The 16,339-nt window shown below is 40.7% G+C and overlaps 1 protein-coding gene and 1 non-coding gene across 3 annotated transcripts in view; both read right to left on the bottom strand.

Annotated features, from left to right (window-relative positions):
- The window catches only part of LOC137015039 (proprotein convertase subtilisin/kexin type 5), a 56,117-nt gene that overhangs the window by 16,541 nt on the left and 23,237 nt on the right, over positions 1 to 16,339 (bottom strand). Inside the window, exons 9-14 of one of the 2 annotated variants that reach the window (XM_067379687.1) lie at positions 12,014 to 12,237; positions 11,507 to 11,749; positions 10,682 to 10,927; positions 7,183 to 7,381; positions 1,961 to 2,166; positions 1,067 to 1,159 (exon numbers count right to left, since the gene is read on the bottom strand). In XM_067379687.1, coding sequence (XP_067235788.1) covers positions 1,067 to 1,159; positions 1,961 to 2,166; positions 7,183 to 7,381; positions 10,682 to 10,927; positions 11,507 to 11,749; positions 12,014 to 12,237 — 1,211 coding nt within the window. The remainder of the gene's footprint in view (positions 1 to 1,066; positions 1,160 to 1,960; positions 2,167 to 7,182; positions 7,382 to 10,681; positions 10,928 to 11,506; positions 11,750 to 12,013; positions 12,238 to 16,339) is intronic. The other variant, XM_067379688.1, reaches the window with a different exon arrangement.
- On the bottom strand, positions 2,346 to 2,418 carry trnak-uuu (transfer RNA lysine (anticodon UUU)). The gene has a single exon. It is a non-coding gene; the product is annotated as a tRNA-Lys (tRNA).

Raw genomic sequence — 16,339 nt, 5'->3', positions numbered from 1 at the left:
TCTGGGCGATCAGCGGAGACGTGACGTGGCTCTGGGCGATCAGCGGAGACGTGACGTGACTCTGGGCGATCAGCGGAGACGTGACGTGACTCTGGGCGATCAGCGGAGACGTGACGTGACTCTGGGCGATCAGCGGAGACGTGACGTGACTCTGGGCGATCAGCGGAGACGTGACGTGACTCTGGGCGATCAGCGGAGACGTGACGTGACTCTGGGCGATCAGCGGAGACGTGACGTGGCTCTGGGCGATCAGCGGAGACGTGACGTGGCTCTGGGCGATCAGCGGAGACGTGACGTGGCTCTGGGCGATCAGCGGAGACGTGACGTGGCTCTGGGCGATCAGCGGAGACGTGACGTGGCTCTGGGCGATCAGCGGAGACGTGACGTGGCTCTGGGCGATCAGCGGAGACGTGACGTGGCTCTGGGCGATCAGCGGAGACGTGACGTGGCTCTGGGCGATCAGCGGAGACGTGACGTGGCTCTGGGCGATCAGCGGAGACGTGACGTGGCTCTGGGCGATCAGCGGAGACGTGACGTGGCTCTGGGCGATCAGCGGAGACGTGACGTGGCTCTGGGCGATCAGCGGAGACGTGACGTGGCTCTGGGCGATCAGCGGAGACGTGACGTGGCTCTGGGCGATCAGCGGAGACGTGACGTGGCTCTGGGCGATCAGCGGAGACGTGACGTGGCTCTGGGCGATCAGCGGAGACGTGACGTGGCTCTGGGCGATCAGCGGAGGCGTGACGTTGCTCTGGGCGATCAGCGGCGACGTGACTCGTGGTAGAGGCCGCCATTTTGTGTGTGTTCTCGGGCTTGGCAGCCATTACAGGATTCACCGTTGTGTCGGAATCCTCCGCGACTCCCACAGTGAAAGTCGAACCAACTGCAAGCAAGGCAAAGTCCAGGAATTCTATGAACGATCCGCGGGGACCATTGGTGAGTACACAGTCCTTTAGTGGTTTGTTTAATCCGTAAGCGAAGAAGTCAATGAGGGCACAGTCCGGCAGATCAGATAGATAAGCAATATCCAAAAAGTTCTGAATGTGCACCTCGAGGGTACGGGTACCTTGGTGGAGGCTGATCAGTTGCATTGCTGGGTCCATGTTGAAACGGGAAAGACGCTCACCGAAGCTGCTGGATCTGGTAGTGGCGAAGTCTTCTGTAACGAATGGGAGACTCAGGCAGGGGATCCAAATGCAGCGTTTTATTAGAAGTGAGCGTGGTCGTACAGGCAGGGTCAAACAGGAACAAACAGGAGCAATAAGGAACAGGCAGAGTCGTAGTCAGGGTACAGGCAAGGATCGAGGCAGGCAGCAATGGGTCGTAAAACAGGAATAGGCAGGAACGATAACAGACAGGCAGACAGGAATGGTAATGCTCGGAAATGACACACTGTGTAATCAAGACTTCGCAAACTGGTGGTGAGAGTGTGAGTCCTTTATAGTCCTGTTGATGTGCTGCAGCTGGGTGTGGTGATTAGTGAGTGATTGATGGAGTGAAGGCAGGTGATAGGCAGAGAGGATTATGGGAAATGGAGTCCGGGGTGAACAGGAACAGACTGTGATCGTGACAATAACACTGGCCTAGTGGTTTTTGGATATTTTACTGCAAAAATCGTGCATATTGCACCTTTAACTTAGTATATTCCTTTTAGTAAGTATGATTACCTGCTAACTACTAGATTTCAAATCTTTTTTTTCCAGAGAAACCTGTTCTGGCCTGACTTCCTTACAGATGAACAGGAATGCTGATAGATTTTTTCCAGGTATTATATACTTTCTTGTTAGTTCAGTAAACAGATTTTACTTCATAGCTGTTTCTATAGCATGTATTTTAGCACACTGAACATCTATTTGCAATGACATTTTGTGATCAAACAAGGGCCACCATATAATGATATACTGTAGATGTTGGCATTACAGAATCTCATAAAATGTGAAAACATTGATAAGAGAAGTACCTGTGCAGGACTTGCAGCTGGTGTGGCACTGTCTGCAGCTGTGCCCGCTCTCAAAAAAGCGCTGCGGACACTGATTCACACACTGTCTGGTGCCCTGCAGGTCCAACAAAGGAGGTGTGCACACCCTGCAGGCGTCCGGTTCTGGGCCCGTGCACTGCTCACAAGAAGGGTCACACTTCTCACAGCGCTCCCCTGAGCTGTAATACCTGAGGAAGGGACATCAAGACATCTCTTATTATTATACAGTATGCATACAATGAAGAGGAGCCAGGAAGTTACTGTGTAATGAGATCAAAACAGGCCAGAATCAAACCTGAATTTACCATTTGAGCACCACATCTCAACATGTCTATAGACCGTACCGCTACACAAAAAGAGACTTGTTTGCCCGAACAGGGACTTGAACCCTGGACCCTTAGATTAAAAGTCTGATGCCCTACCTACTGAGCTATCCGGGCTCTTGCTCGCGACGTGCGTTTCTTTCGTCGACGATTCAGAACGATCCTCAAAACGTCTGCTATGTCAAAATATATATTGCCAATCAGTGGGAATGCAGCCTATTAGACGGATAATAATAATCAAATGACAATAATGCTAGGAAAAAGAACAAAAACTCACTGCTTCTTGTCTGGAAAGCATCTTTACATGCTTTAATGGTGTTGACTTGCGGCGCACTTACAATTATTGTAAACTTGTATCCCCATATGTCCTTCAATACAAAGGGGCCTTGTCATCTTTAGCTTGCAGACAAAACTGTTTCTTACCAACATAACTCTTTTCAAGAGTAATATTACAACAGTTGCATTTTTTCTTTTAATAGAGTTTTAGCAAGGCCTCCAGAAGGTTACAACCTAAAGCAACCGCATGCTGTCAACGTACATGTCTCTGATAGCTGTAACCTTTAATCCTGTATCCTTAAATCCTTTTGAGTTTGGTTGAGACTTCATTTGAGGCCCTACATTTTGTCTTTTTTTGTGTGAAACATTCAGTTTAATGTGGATATTTTTGACTACAACTTTCTCCCATCTCCCGACTGCATCTCTGAAGCTCAGCCACAGCAGTCTTTGGGTTCTTCTTTACCTCTCTCACCAAGGCTCTTCTCCCCCGATAGCTCAGTTCGGTCAGACGGCCAGCTTCAGGAAGGGTTCTGGTTGTCCCAAATGTCTTCCATTTAAGGATTATGGAGGCCATTGTGCTCTTAGGAACCTTAAGTGCAGGAGAAATGTTTTTGTAACCTTGGCCAGATCTGTGCCTTGCCACAATTCTGTCTCTGAGCTCTTCAGGCAGCTCCTTTGACCTCATGATTCTCATTTGCTCTGACATGCACTGTGAGCTGTAAGGTCTTATATAGACAGGTGTGTGGCTTTCCTAATCAAGTCTGAATCAGTATAATCAAACACAGCTGGACTCAAATGAAGGTGTAGAACAATCTCAAGGATGATCAGAAGAAATGGACAGCACCTGAGTTAAATATATGAGTGTCACAGCAAAGGGTCAGAATACTTAGGACCATGTGATATTTCAGTTTTTCTTTTTTAATAAATCTGCAAAAATGTCAACAATTCTGTGTTTTTCTGTCAATATGGGTTGCTGTGTGTACATTAATGAGGAAAAAAAATGAACTTAAATGATTTTAGCAAATGGCTGCAATATAACAAAGAGTGAAAAATTTAAGGGGGTCTGAATACTTTCCGTACCCACTGTAACATCGCAAAGGCCTTTAGATTAGACTGACCAGAAATTATGTTGATCTGATTAAAGCTGTAAAGTACAACATCTGGAAATGGCAAAAAACTGCACAAATTTTGCAGAAAAAATTCAAAATATCAATCAATCAACATTTATTTATACAGCCCTTTACAACACTCAAGGTGAACCAAAGTGCTTTCCAATAAAAACAAAATGTAAACAAAAATTAATAAGCAACAAGAAAATGAATAAAATATACAAAATGCCACCACAACTGCTAGATATTAAAAGCCAGTCTAAATAAATAAGTTTTAAGCTTAGCTTTAAGAAGGCCCAGGTCAGTGATAGTGCGCATATTGGTGCGGAGCTTATTCCAGAGTCTGGGCCCAGCGACAGAAAAAGCCTGGTCACCCCAGTGTTTGCACCGTGACCTTGGGACTTCCAGTAAAAGTTGTGAGACACCAACATAAAGTGCATTACAATAATCTAATCTTGAGCTGATAAAAGCGTGAATAGCTTTCTCAAGATCAGAGCGATTCAAAAATGGTTTGACCTTGGTCAAAAGAAGTAATTGAAATAAACTAGCTTTAACCACACTGTCAATTTGTTTATCAAATTTCAGGCTACTATCAAAAGTCACACCGAGGTTTCTGATTGAAGTCAGCGCATTAAAGTCGGAAGTTACAGACTCTCCGAATAAAATATACGCAGTCTTTTCTTCATTTAAATGAAGGAAATTTTGCTCTAACCATAGTTTAATTTCATTAATGCAATCAATTAGTGACCCAACTGCGTCAGCGTTTTTTGGACTCAAAGGCAAGTAAATTTGCAGATCATCTGCATAGCAGTGATAAGCTACATTGTGCCTGGCTATGATGGACCCGAGAGGCAGCATGTAAAGTGAAAATAAAACAGGCCCGAGAATAGAGCCTTGTGGCACCCCGCAAGAGAGAGAAGTGGTGGAAGAGGACGAGTCCCCAATCATTACAGAAAAAGTTCTATTTGTCAAATATGACGAGAACCACTGAAGTGCAGTACCCCGAATGCCAACATGGTGATTAAGGCGAGACAGAAGGACTTCATGGTCCACTGTATCAAAAGCTGCCGTGAGATCAAGTAATACTAAAATAACAGGGCTCTTAGCATCAACAAACCGAGCTATATCATTATGCACCTTTAACAGTGCAGACTCAGTGCTATGTCGCGATCTAAATCCCGATTGAAATTTAGACAAAATTAGACAAAACTGAGGGATCCAGATTAGGTTTTTGAGTAAAGGCTTAACCACAGCATGTTTAAAAGCAGCAGGAACAGATCCTAAGCTAAGACATTTATTAATGAAAACCAACAGAAAAGGCCCCACAGTGGTAAAGACCTCTTTTAGCAATTTGGTTGGAACAAAGTCCAAAGGGCAATTTGTAATTTTCATTTGTTGCACTACTTCCTTAAGAAATGATAGTGTGACTGCTTCAAACTGTTCAAACACTGCAGAATGTGCTGCAACAACAGCTAAATCAGTTCCAGAGCTCTTAGTCGTGAGTTGTCTGACAGACTCCACTTTATTAATAAAAAAGTGAAGAAAATTCTCACAACAGGAAACTGAGGCATCTGTTGGAGAACAGGTATCTGGGTTCATAACAGAATTAATTGTGTTAAACAACACCCTGGGAGAATGACCACTATTGGTAATAATATTTGACAAATATTTAGACTTTGCCTCCTTCACAGCCCTTTGATAATCAGAAAGACAGCTCTTTAATATTTCCAATGACACATGTAATTTGCCCTTCTTCATCTGCGCTCTGCCTTTCTACAGAGCTGCCTAAGGTCTCTGGTGACATCGTTCATCCAGGGATCTACTCTTAACTTAGGAGATCTATGCTTGTAAGGGGCAATAAAGTCCAGGATTTCAGAACAAGTGGAATAAAAGGATGAAAGAAGGTCATCAGGGCATGCAGGAGAGACAGATTCACTGAGGGTATAAAGTTTAGAGTCCATAAAAGCAGCAGTAAACACTTCAGCTGTTGAGGAGGTGAAAATGCGACGGTAACATGGTGAAACAAGAGACCTGTTGGCTGTTTATGGCAGAATTGGAAATTCAAAAATAATAGGAAAGTGATCTGAGATGGCAGTCTCAGATATTTCAGTAAGGGAAATAGAGAGTCAATGAGAAATAATAAGGTCCAAAGAGTGACCAATAAGATGTGTGGGTCGATCCATTAGTTGGAATAAATCAAAAGATGACAAAATATCTACCAACTTCCTGTTGGGTTTTCAGATTTCAGGGACATTTTTGTAGGTATTGGGCTGATACATGTGTCTACAGAAGTTCATACTTGTCCGTGAAATGTAGCATGAAGGGTGCTTAATTGAAATTTTGCAGGTGGCGCTATCGAGCCATTTTGCCACACCTAATTCTGAAACCCATATCAGATGTAAATTTTCACCACTTCTGACACGTGTGCAAAGTTTCATGAGTTTTCAAACATGTTTAGGCCCTCCAAAATGCGATTCATTTCAGAGAAGAAGAAATGACCGAGCAATTACAATAGGGTCCTCACACCATCAGTGTTCGGGTCCTAACTACATTTACACAGATGAGCCAAAACATTATGACACCCTTTCTAATATGCTGTTGGTCCTCCGCATGCCACCAAAACAGTACAAACTCGCTAGACGCTACAAGATCCCTGAAGTTGTCCAGTTGTATCTGGCACCTTACAGTTTAGCTACAGATCCTTCAAGTCCTGTAGGTTGTGAGGTGGAATTGTTGGTCCAGCACATCCCACATCCCACGATTGGACTGAGATGTGGTGAAATTGGAGGCCAGGGCAACACCTTGAACTCTTCATCATGTTCTTCAAACCAATGAACAATGTGTGCAATGTTGCAGGTTTCATTATCCTGCTGAAAGAGATCAATGCCACCAGGGAACACCGTTGTCATGAAGGAGTGTACCTGATCTGCAACAATGTTTAATAGGTTGCACGTGTCAAATTTACGTCCACATAAATGGCCAGAGCCAAAGTTTCCCAGCAGAGTATTGCTTAGAGCATTACAGTCCCTCCACCTGCTGTCATCTTCCCACAGTGCATCCTGCTACATCCTAGCAGCCCCATATGCAGCAGGGTGTGATGCAATGAGTGTTGTGACTCATTCCTCCTAAAACCATTATTAAATTCTTCTGTAACTTGTGCCACAGTAAACCATCTGTCCGTTTGGACCAGATTGGATAGCCTTCGTTGCCCTCACGCATTGATGAGCTTTTACCGCTCAACACCCTGTTTGTGGTTCATCAGGCCATTGTTTGTAGGCTCTTAACTTGCTGTTTCATTGGGCCAAAACAATTTGACCTATGTCAAAGTCATTCTTTAACTAAACTCAATCTTAAAATACTTTAAGTTATGAAAAGTTTAAGGGGCAATCAGTTTAATCAAAATCTGGTACTCATACTAGTTGCTTTCCTGTTAACTAAGCTCTTAATTACCAGTGGATGGATGAAATTTTGTTGTGTGTGTGTAAAATGATCTCACCCTGTGGGACAATGGCTAACACAGAGATGAGAGAGAAGATGAAGGTAGCCTGGTGCACAGCTCAGACAATCCCTGGGAGACGCCCCAGAGCAGGTTGCACACACATGATCACAGGGCATACAGAAACCCAGGTCTACCCCGTCAGCCTCCTCATGGGCACTGTAAGTTCCCACAGGACACTTGCTCACGCACGAACCATCTGGAACACAAATACAGTCTATTAAAACACCAAAACACCTTAAAGTGCCCCAATTATGCTATTTTCAAGTTCCTAATTTTGTTTTGATAGCCTCTTACAATAGGTTTACAAGCATCAAGGTCAAAAACACTTTTTTTTTCATAAAAAACATTGCAACATCATCTCATTTCTCAAGGAGTCTGAAACAATTCTTTCAAAGATTGTCTCTTTGTAAGGGTTAGTTCACCCAAAAATGAAAATTCTGTCATTATTTACTCACCTTGATGTCGTTCCACACCAGTAAGACCTTTGTTCATCTTCCGAACACAAATTAAGATATTTTTGATGAAATCCGATGGCTCAGTGAGGCCTCCATTGACAGCAAGATAATTAACACTTTCAATGCCCAGAAATCTACTAAAGACATTTGTGACGAGCAGGGCGGGCGAGAGCCGTGAGTCTCTCGCGGAGGAGCTCCGGAGGCATAAAAGGAGGAGCGACTACAATGAAGGATGAGAGAGGACCAGGCCTGGATATTATTTTATGTTTTATTATGTTTGTGTGGCCGGCAGACGTCCGCGAGGGTCTGCCGGCATTACTTTCGTTTTGTTCTTTGTTTATTTTTGAATTAAAGTTACGTTGAATGTTCGCCGGTTCCCGCCTCCTTCTTCCCATTTACGAACTGTGTTACAACATTTAAAACAGTTCACGTGACTACAGTGGTTCAACCTTAATGTTATAAATAATGCCTTTCAACATTGAAGCTTCAAAGCTTTATGAATTTTTTGCTTCGAATCAGTGGTTCGGAGTTCATTTCAAACTGCCAAAATCACGCCCCCCAGTGGTGAACCACTGAAATTTTGAAACACTTATAATGCAACAAATCCTTGTTTACTGAAATCATGTGACTTTGGTAGTCACACTCCAAACTACTGATTCGAAACAAAAGATTTGTAAAGCTTTGAAGTTTCATAAAGCAGTGTTTTGAAATTGCCCATCACTAGATATTGTTGAATAAAGTCGTTATTTTGGGCACACAAAAGTATTCTTGTCACTTCATAACATTAAGGTTGAACCACTGTAGTCACATGAACATGTCTTTAGTAGTTTTCTGGGCATCTGAAAGTGTTAATTATCTTGCTGGCAATGCAAGAGCCATTGGATTTTATGATCCTAATTTGTGTTCCAAAGATGAACAAAGGTCTTACGGGTGTGGAACGACATGAGGTTAAGTAAGTAATGACAGAATTTTCATTTTTGGGTGAACTAACCCTTGAACCCCTCTTTCCACAAGTCTACTCTGCTCTGATTGGTCAGATGGCCCAATCTGTTGTGACTGGTCTACTGCTTACAGCTCATGTCGGAAATGAAACGGCCATTAACACAGCAACGATGGCTTCGATTTTACCATATCAATTCGATGATGAAACACTGGAACCCGAACCTCAGACACAATTTTAATTTTAGGTAATAGTGGGCTCACAGCTGATTAGCAGAACTATTTCAGTAAATCTGCGTTTCCACCACAGGAACTTTCCCCAGGAAATAGGAACTTTGGGGTGGTACTCGGTATGTTTCGACCACAGGGACCAGGGTCTAAAGTTTTGGGTAAAAATTCCCCCTCCAGAAAGTCCCTGCTCAGAAGGTAGTACTTTTTCAAAGTTCAGGAACTTTCGGGGGTGGGATTTGGGCACTAAACGTCCTAGTTAGTTGAGTTCATACAACATTTTATTTCAACCACCATTTTTTAAAAGTGTTGCAGTACGTGCAGTAAGAGTTGTTTGCTATTCACATCAATAATGGAGTTTAAAAACTATGACCGATCGACCAACAACGAGATTCAAGCTTTATTAGGCTTATTTGTGGAGGTCAAAATCCAGCTGGAACTGGAAAGTCGCACTCAGTCCTATGTCACTGGACTAATCTTCACGGTACTTAAGACCGCGACTGAAAGGCAGATAGCACCAGGTCTGGGGGGAAAAAAAAGTTACTGGGGAAAAGTTCCTGGGACAAATTGTTCTGGGTAATTTTGGTGGAAACGTGGGGTTCACCCAAAAATGAAAATAATGTCATTTATTACTCACCCTCATGTCGTTCCACACCTGTAAGACCTTCATTCATCTTCGGAACACAATTTAAAGTGACGAGAATATTTTTGTGTGCCAAAAAAATAAAATAATGCCTTTTCAACAATATAGTGATGGGCCGATTTCAAAACACTGCTTCGAAGCTTTACGAATCGAATCATTGATTCAGAGCACCAAAGTCACATGATTTCAGCAGTTTAGCCGTTTGATAGGAGATCCGAGTCACTGATTCGATTCGTAAAGATCAGAAGCAGTGTTTTGAAATCGGCCCATCACTATATTGTTGAAAAGTCATTATTTTGTTTTTTTTGGCACACAAAAAGTATTCTCGTCGCTTTATAATATTAAGGTAGAACTACAGAACTCGCATGAACTGTTTTAAATATGTTTTTAGTACCTTTATGGATCTCGAGAGAGTAAATGTCATTGCTGTGAATGCAGGCCTGACTGAGCCATCGGATTTAATCCAAAATATCTTAATTTGTGTTCTGAAGATGAATGAAGGCCTTACGGGTGTGGAACGACATGAGGGTGAGTAAATAATGACATTATTTTCATTTTTGGGTGAACTAACACTTTAACCAGTTAGCAAAGACCTACAGCTGTGCACTGGGTGTACATCATATAAAACACAAAACTATGTATTTTGAACATTTGGTATACATCAATAATTAATCATAATTATAGGCTGTGATTCAGTGAAGCAATTAGGTTCAAATAAAGTGGGTACATTCCCATATTTAATGAATAAGCGTTTTTCAAATCCTGTGTTCACCTCGTTGACATTTGAGAAGCAGTAAAAAAATTAATTTTATCCACGGACTCTTCACATCCTCATTCTTTGGAAGTGCACACATGGAAAAAAAAACAGCATCATCTCGACACACTGGCTTCCAAGTTAATACAATTATACATAGATAAATAGCAAAAGTAAAACTGGTATTGCTGATGACTCATTTTGGCAGTTCACACTTTCATTTAGGAGATAATTACTGTTTTGTCATGCAATTAAAGTTTTAAACATTGCAGACCTTTCACATTTACAAACATCTATATTAATATAGCTTATTTATTATATATTTTATTAGCTTATATATTAAAAAATGTTAATATAGTTTAATGTAATTACACACAGCATGAAAGGTAATCTTTGAAAAAGCATAATAGGGGCACTTTAGCAGTAGATCTATACAAACGAAATAGAAATGTATTGACAAATTGAAGTCATTCATACTGTGGAGGTAGTTGGGCAGGGCACAGGTCTGGCAGTCAGTGGGTCCCGGTCCCTCGCAGGACTGGCAGAGCCGATGACATGCTTGGCAAATGAACTGGTTGTTTTGGAGGAAGGTTCTGGGAGGGCAGTCTGAATCCCCTGTAACTCCACACATCATGGTGTTGGGATCAAGAACGAGACCCTTTTCACACTGGAGACACTGCGTGGGCTCAGGACCCTCACAGCGTGCACAGGTCTGGTGACATTCTGCGGAGCCACATATGGTACATATAAGAAAATATTTGTATTTGTTTGCATATCAGCTGCATTTATCTACATATATTCAATTATTTTATCAGTTTTTCATATAACCAGTATGCTTAGGTTATGTGTAGTTGGTTGTTTCATCTCATCCGTTTCTTTTTTGACAACAACAGGCTGGGCCAGTATTGCTACCTGATTTGAAATGATGTGTGAAAAACACTAATGTAGAAGACTGGTTGACTGGAATGTTGTTCCAGGATCAACATACAGTAAATGTTGCATTTGGTGAAATGATGTTCACTGTGTGGGAGCAAAGGTGCCTGACACATGCACACTAGAAAGTTTCATCCTTGTCCAGTGTCTGCAATATTTCTCTGCAGAAGTTATGAGACAATAAAAAAAAAATTAAAGCTGAGTTAGGAAAAACTGGCTGCGCGTACTATATCGATGACAAAATTTACCCTAGCATACACGGAAAAACCAAAGTGTACTTCTATAATCAAGATTATACTGTACTCTTTAGATGGTACAAGATTATACAAGAATACCTTATAATACATTACATTCCAGCTAATACTTTACCCTGGCATTCCTTATCAGAGCTCTGGTAATAAGTGCCCGCCGGGCACACTTCCAAGCACGTGCCCTCATAGAGTTTTGGGGTGAGGGAAGAGCAGGTCTCGCAGTCATCAGAGAGAGGACCAGAGCAGGTGCCACAGGTGGGATGGCAGCTCACACAGACCCCCTGATCCAAATCTTCAAAGAAACCCTTGGGACAGACAGCCTTACATGCCCCGTTTAGGAGCAAATAGAGAAAACTGCATCCTGAAATTAAATAGTTACACAATATATTTGAATTTCAAATACATTCTTATCTAAACTCCACTGAAAGTAATTGAAATGTGTTATAATTCTGTAAACTTCCTTGCACATGGATAGATAGCACACAAGATAATATAACCAGGAAAATTAATTAAATTTAATTCTGTTAAAGTGACACTGGCAGGTTTTCAGTGTTTATATTTGCTGTAACTGTTTCTACTCTTTAGTGAAGTTTTGCACAGGATCTCAGCAGTAACAATCACTCACTAGTGCAGGTGTAAAAATTGGTGCACACGTCACAATGAGGAGCACAGCGTCTGCATGTGCCGTCTTCTGCCGCATAGCTCATGGGGCCGCAGTTTTGCTGGCACTGCCCGTTGGCCAGATGAAGGCCTTCTCGACACGAAAGGCACTGCGTGCTTGTGCCATCGCAGGTCAGACAGAGTTCATCACAGGGTTCACATGTCCCCAGCTCGTTCTCAAAATAACCTCTGCAAGAAAAACAACAGATACGAGTTTTTTTCTCTCTCTTTGCGTTCATTAAAGGTGCGATATGTAAGAATGACAGCTAGTGGTTAAAATGGGCACTGCGGTCCAAATTCAAAATATTGTTTGCCCCGCCCCCTTCTCCTCAGACTCGATGCTCACGCGGGTTGCCATTTTGAGGACACGCAACAGGAGCGAGCTTACACACTGTAAGTTGATTAGTTGATCTATTGAGTTGATATCACATTTTTTGTTTTTTTGTGCCTTTATTTGGAGAGGACAGTAGAGAGCAGACAGAAAAGCATTGGGCAGAGAGAGGGGGGCAGGATCGACAAAGGACCTCGAGACGGGAATCGAACTCAGGTCGTAATGAATGCATTTGCGCCATATGTCAGTGCACTAACCACTAGGCTATTGGCGCTGATGATATCGCATTTTTAGATGGTTGCTGAGGCTTTTTAGGTCGGGGAATGTTGTTTAGGACCGGCAATGTATATACCGTTGATTATTTTAACGGAGTGTCTATTTACCAGTGGTGTAACTTTGTTTTAAAAAGTGGGTGGGACAGGAATGTGTGTGGTGGGTAGGGGGGTTCTATTGTAATTGACCTTTCGCCGGGAGTTTGATTGACAAGCAATCTAACCAATCAGAACGCTGCATCCGCCATTTTGTCCGACAAAGCAGCCAGTAGTTAAAAGATTAACCTTGGTGGAGTTAAACTTGAAAAATGGTGTGTATTGTCGTCTTTCCGCGTTTGAAACAACATTCATTCTCATGTTCATGGACTAATAGGAAGAGATGATCGGTTTTTACGAGCGGTTGACCTGAGGATCTACAGCAATCTGTCCCGACCATGGTCATGACACATTAAAGAGCAACAAAACGGTTTTTATTGTTTGAATTTCTTTAATAACTACACGGTTTGACAGCTTTGTTTAATATCATAAGTAACCTGCTCTGTCTTGTCTGTCGATATGTGGTCAGTATCCTCTTTGTTCCGCGATGTATTTTTCTGCGTGTGGAGTGACAGCGGCATGGCTTGTCGGACAAAGCAACAGTAACTAAGGGGGGGGGGGTTTCGGCGAAAGGCTAATTGTATCATTACAATAATGCGCAAAATTTGACAAAGACCTCATGTTTAATATGATACTTTCGCCTTTTGCCCTTACATCTACTATAATACAATATATTGTTAGTCTCGAGAGTATTTACATTACCCAATAAATACGTGGATCCGCATTTGAATTAGATTGTCCTGATGGACCAGGGGTAGATTTTTTTGTTCAGTGTGCCAGAGGTTCTGGGTTCTAATCCACCCTCATGTCATTTATTTTATTTTTTTCTCATTAAAAACAAAGATTTTCATCAGTGATTGTATATCAAGAGCAGGGACATGTTTATGTGCATTTTGTTTTGTGATTTCACTGGATAGAGTCTTTGGCCGCAACAGCGTTAAGCGATAGATTGAAGCGCTTGTTGTGTGAAGACTGCGCACTGTGCACGAGCGCCAAGAGAACACTGTTGCGCCACTGATAACACGAACACAAACGAACAAATTGCTAATCAACTAGAGATTTTTCTATTGTGTTAGTATACATCCGTGCTGCAAGATGTTTCAAAAAGTGGTGGGGACATGTCCCACCCGCCCCACCCGCAAATTACGCCTATGCTATTTACACAAAGTGCAAATAGCATCCCTTGTCTGGATGGGCCACTCAAGTTTTAAAAAAGATGCGTGGAATTTAGTGTCTTCAGTGTCGCAGCAATAATGAGTAAGCTTTAGACCTAGCTTTTAACGCGATCGACACAGGTTCGAATCCGCCTTTTGCCAAATTGTCATTTATTTTTAATAGAAATGAAAATAATGTTCTAAAAGTGGAAATAAACTGCGAACGAGTGTTTAATAATTTTAAAAGTGTTTACTAGGTAGGGTTACTTTTAAAATGTACAGTATTTCACTACAGATTACAAAATACATAGTAAGTAATTTTAATGTATTTTGTTAGATTACCCAAGTTTTGTAACCTAATCTAAATTCTTTAGAATACTTTGGAATATAAAGTCTGTAACAAAAAAAAAAGGTAATTTGCTTGTTTTTATCTCACAATTCTGACTTTTTTTTTTTTTTTTTTTTACAGAATTACGTGATATAAAGTTGCAATTACGAGTTATAAATTCTCAATTTTGAGAAAAAAGTTTTAATTTTAATAATATTAAGTGTAATATTAAGTGTTTATTGGGTAGGGTTAGGGGAAGGTTTAGGGACGGGTTTTTCATTCTCCCAATAAGGCAGCATCCATTATATAATTTTCATAAATATAATCATTTACACTCTATGGGTCTCATTCATGAAACATTCGTAAATATACGAGTAAATATGCGAGTGATTTGCGCGTAAAGAGACTTTCCCGAAAACTCTTCTCCTGATTCCTGATTTTACTTCGTAAAAGTCAGAAGTGATAGTGAAATGTGTGTGTGTGTTAATGAATTAAATGGGACGTAAATGGGACGCGCGTGCACGCTCATTCTCAATTACCATAAATCCCGCCCATTAAATCCGACTGACAACTATATATGGGCATCATATTATGAGACCAAACGAAGGATTTCGGACATTTTATAGTAAACAATTTCCATAACAAATAAGGGGCCATTAGTTTGCCCAACCATTTTGAAATCTATCCATTATTTGATTAAAGTGCTCCGTTTGCAGATGCTATTACTGGCTCTCACAATAAAAGTAAAAAGAAAAAACGTATGTAATTACTGTATATAATATTTTTTCAAAATGCTGTGTAAATATGTACCTTATTAAGGTGAATTAAAATGCAGCCTTATTAATGACCAAAACGTTCGGATGTTAAACACACTATTTACGCGTGGCTGGGAGCAGGTGTAGATTTTTTTCGTACCAACTAACATTTGGAAAATACGAACATTTTAATGAATCCGAAAATTTACGCCAGAACCACTTTACACACGATTTACACAAAAATTCGTTCTGCTCGTGTTTCATGAATGAGACCCTATGATATTATTGCATCCTGTTAATGTACAAAAATACAATAGTATGTCAATATAAAGTATAGATAGCTTCTAATTACTATTTACTCTTATTGTAAAGAACTGATAGTTTTACATGGTGTAAATAGAATTTCTCGCGATTTTCACCTAGTGTAAATAGCATATTGCCAAGAAAATGCTTCTACTGTCACTTAGTGTAAATAGAATATATTGCAATTTTCACTCAGTGTAAATAACACCTACAACTATTTGCATTTAGTGTAAATGCCATCTATTGCTATTTTCACTTAAAAAATACACCCCAAAAATTTTTTTTTTTGATGCTGTTCAGTTTATTTAAACTATTTATTTTGATCCATTGTATCAGGTTTCTGGTTTAAATGTGATTGATTCATGTTAAATTGACTTGAAGCGATTACTCTTTGACTTAACTTGATGATTTCATATGGGAATAACATGTTTCAATCAAGTAAACCCAACCAGGACTCAATCAAACAGGATTTTCACTTCCCATCATGCTTTGCAAAGTGGCTGAACTAGGAGTGTAAATGTTGAAATAAAGTGTTATTTTAAGCAGTTTTTAGGAAGATGAGAAAAATGGAAAGACTTTTTAATGTTTACTGTTCTATTATGTTGGTATTTAAAAGTTTCTGTTAATTAATAGTTTAGGGTTACCATTGTGGTGAAGTGTTGCACTTGTGTTTGGGTTGAGGACCTGCTAACAAACTTTCAAATTACTTTAATAAGAAAATAAACACTGTGGTAGTGCTCTGGGTGCATTTCCCAAAAGCACTGTAAGCCTATGCTGATTGTAAAACCATTGCAATGGACTTATGATCAATTTATGCTTTACAATGTTTTTGGTTAAGGCAATTTAGGATGAATCCAGTATCACATCTAGATTTCTAACACAGAACATCACTAAAGTTATGCAATGTATATGAAAACATTTATTTAATTATGTATTGCTTTTTATTTATTTTCCAAAACACTGCAAATTAGTTGGGCTGACACTATTAAATTAAGCTTTGCCCAACCATAGTAAATAAGTTGAATCAACCTTAATAAATTAAGTTGAGCCAA

Source organism: Chanodichthys erythropterus, chromosome 24 (genome assembly GCF_024489055.1).
Source record: "Chanodichthys erythropterus isolate Z2021 chromosome 24, ASM2448905v1, whole genome shotgun sequence".
NCBI lineage: Eukaryota > Metazoa > Chordata > Actinopteri > Cypriniformes > Xenocyprididae > Chanodichthys > Chanodichthys erythropterus.
The sequence above is the reverse complement of the archived record's forward strand: the minus strand, read 5'-3'. Positions and strand labels throughout refer to the sequence as shown.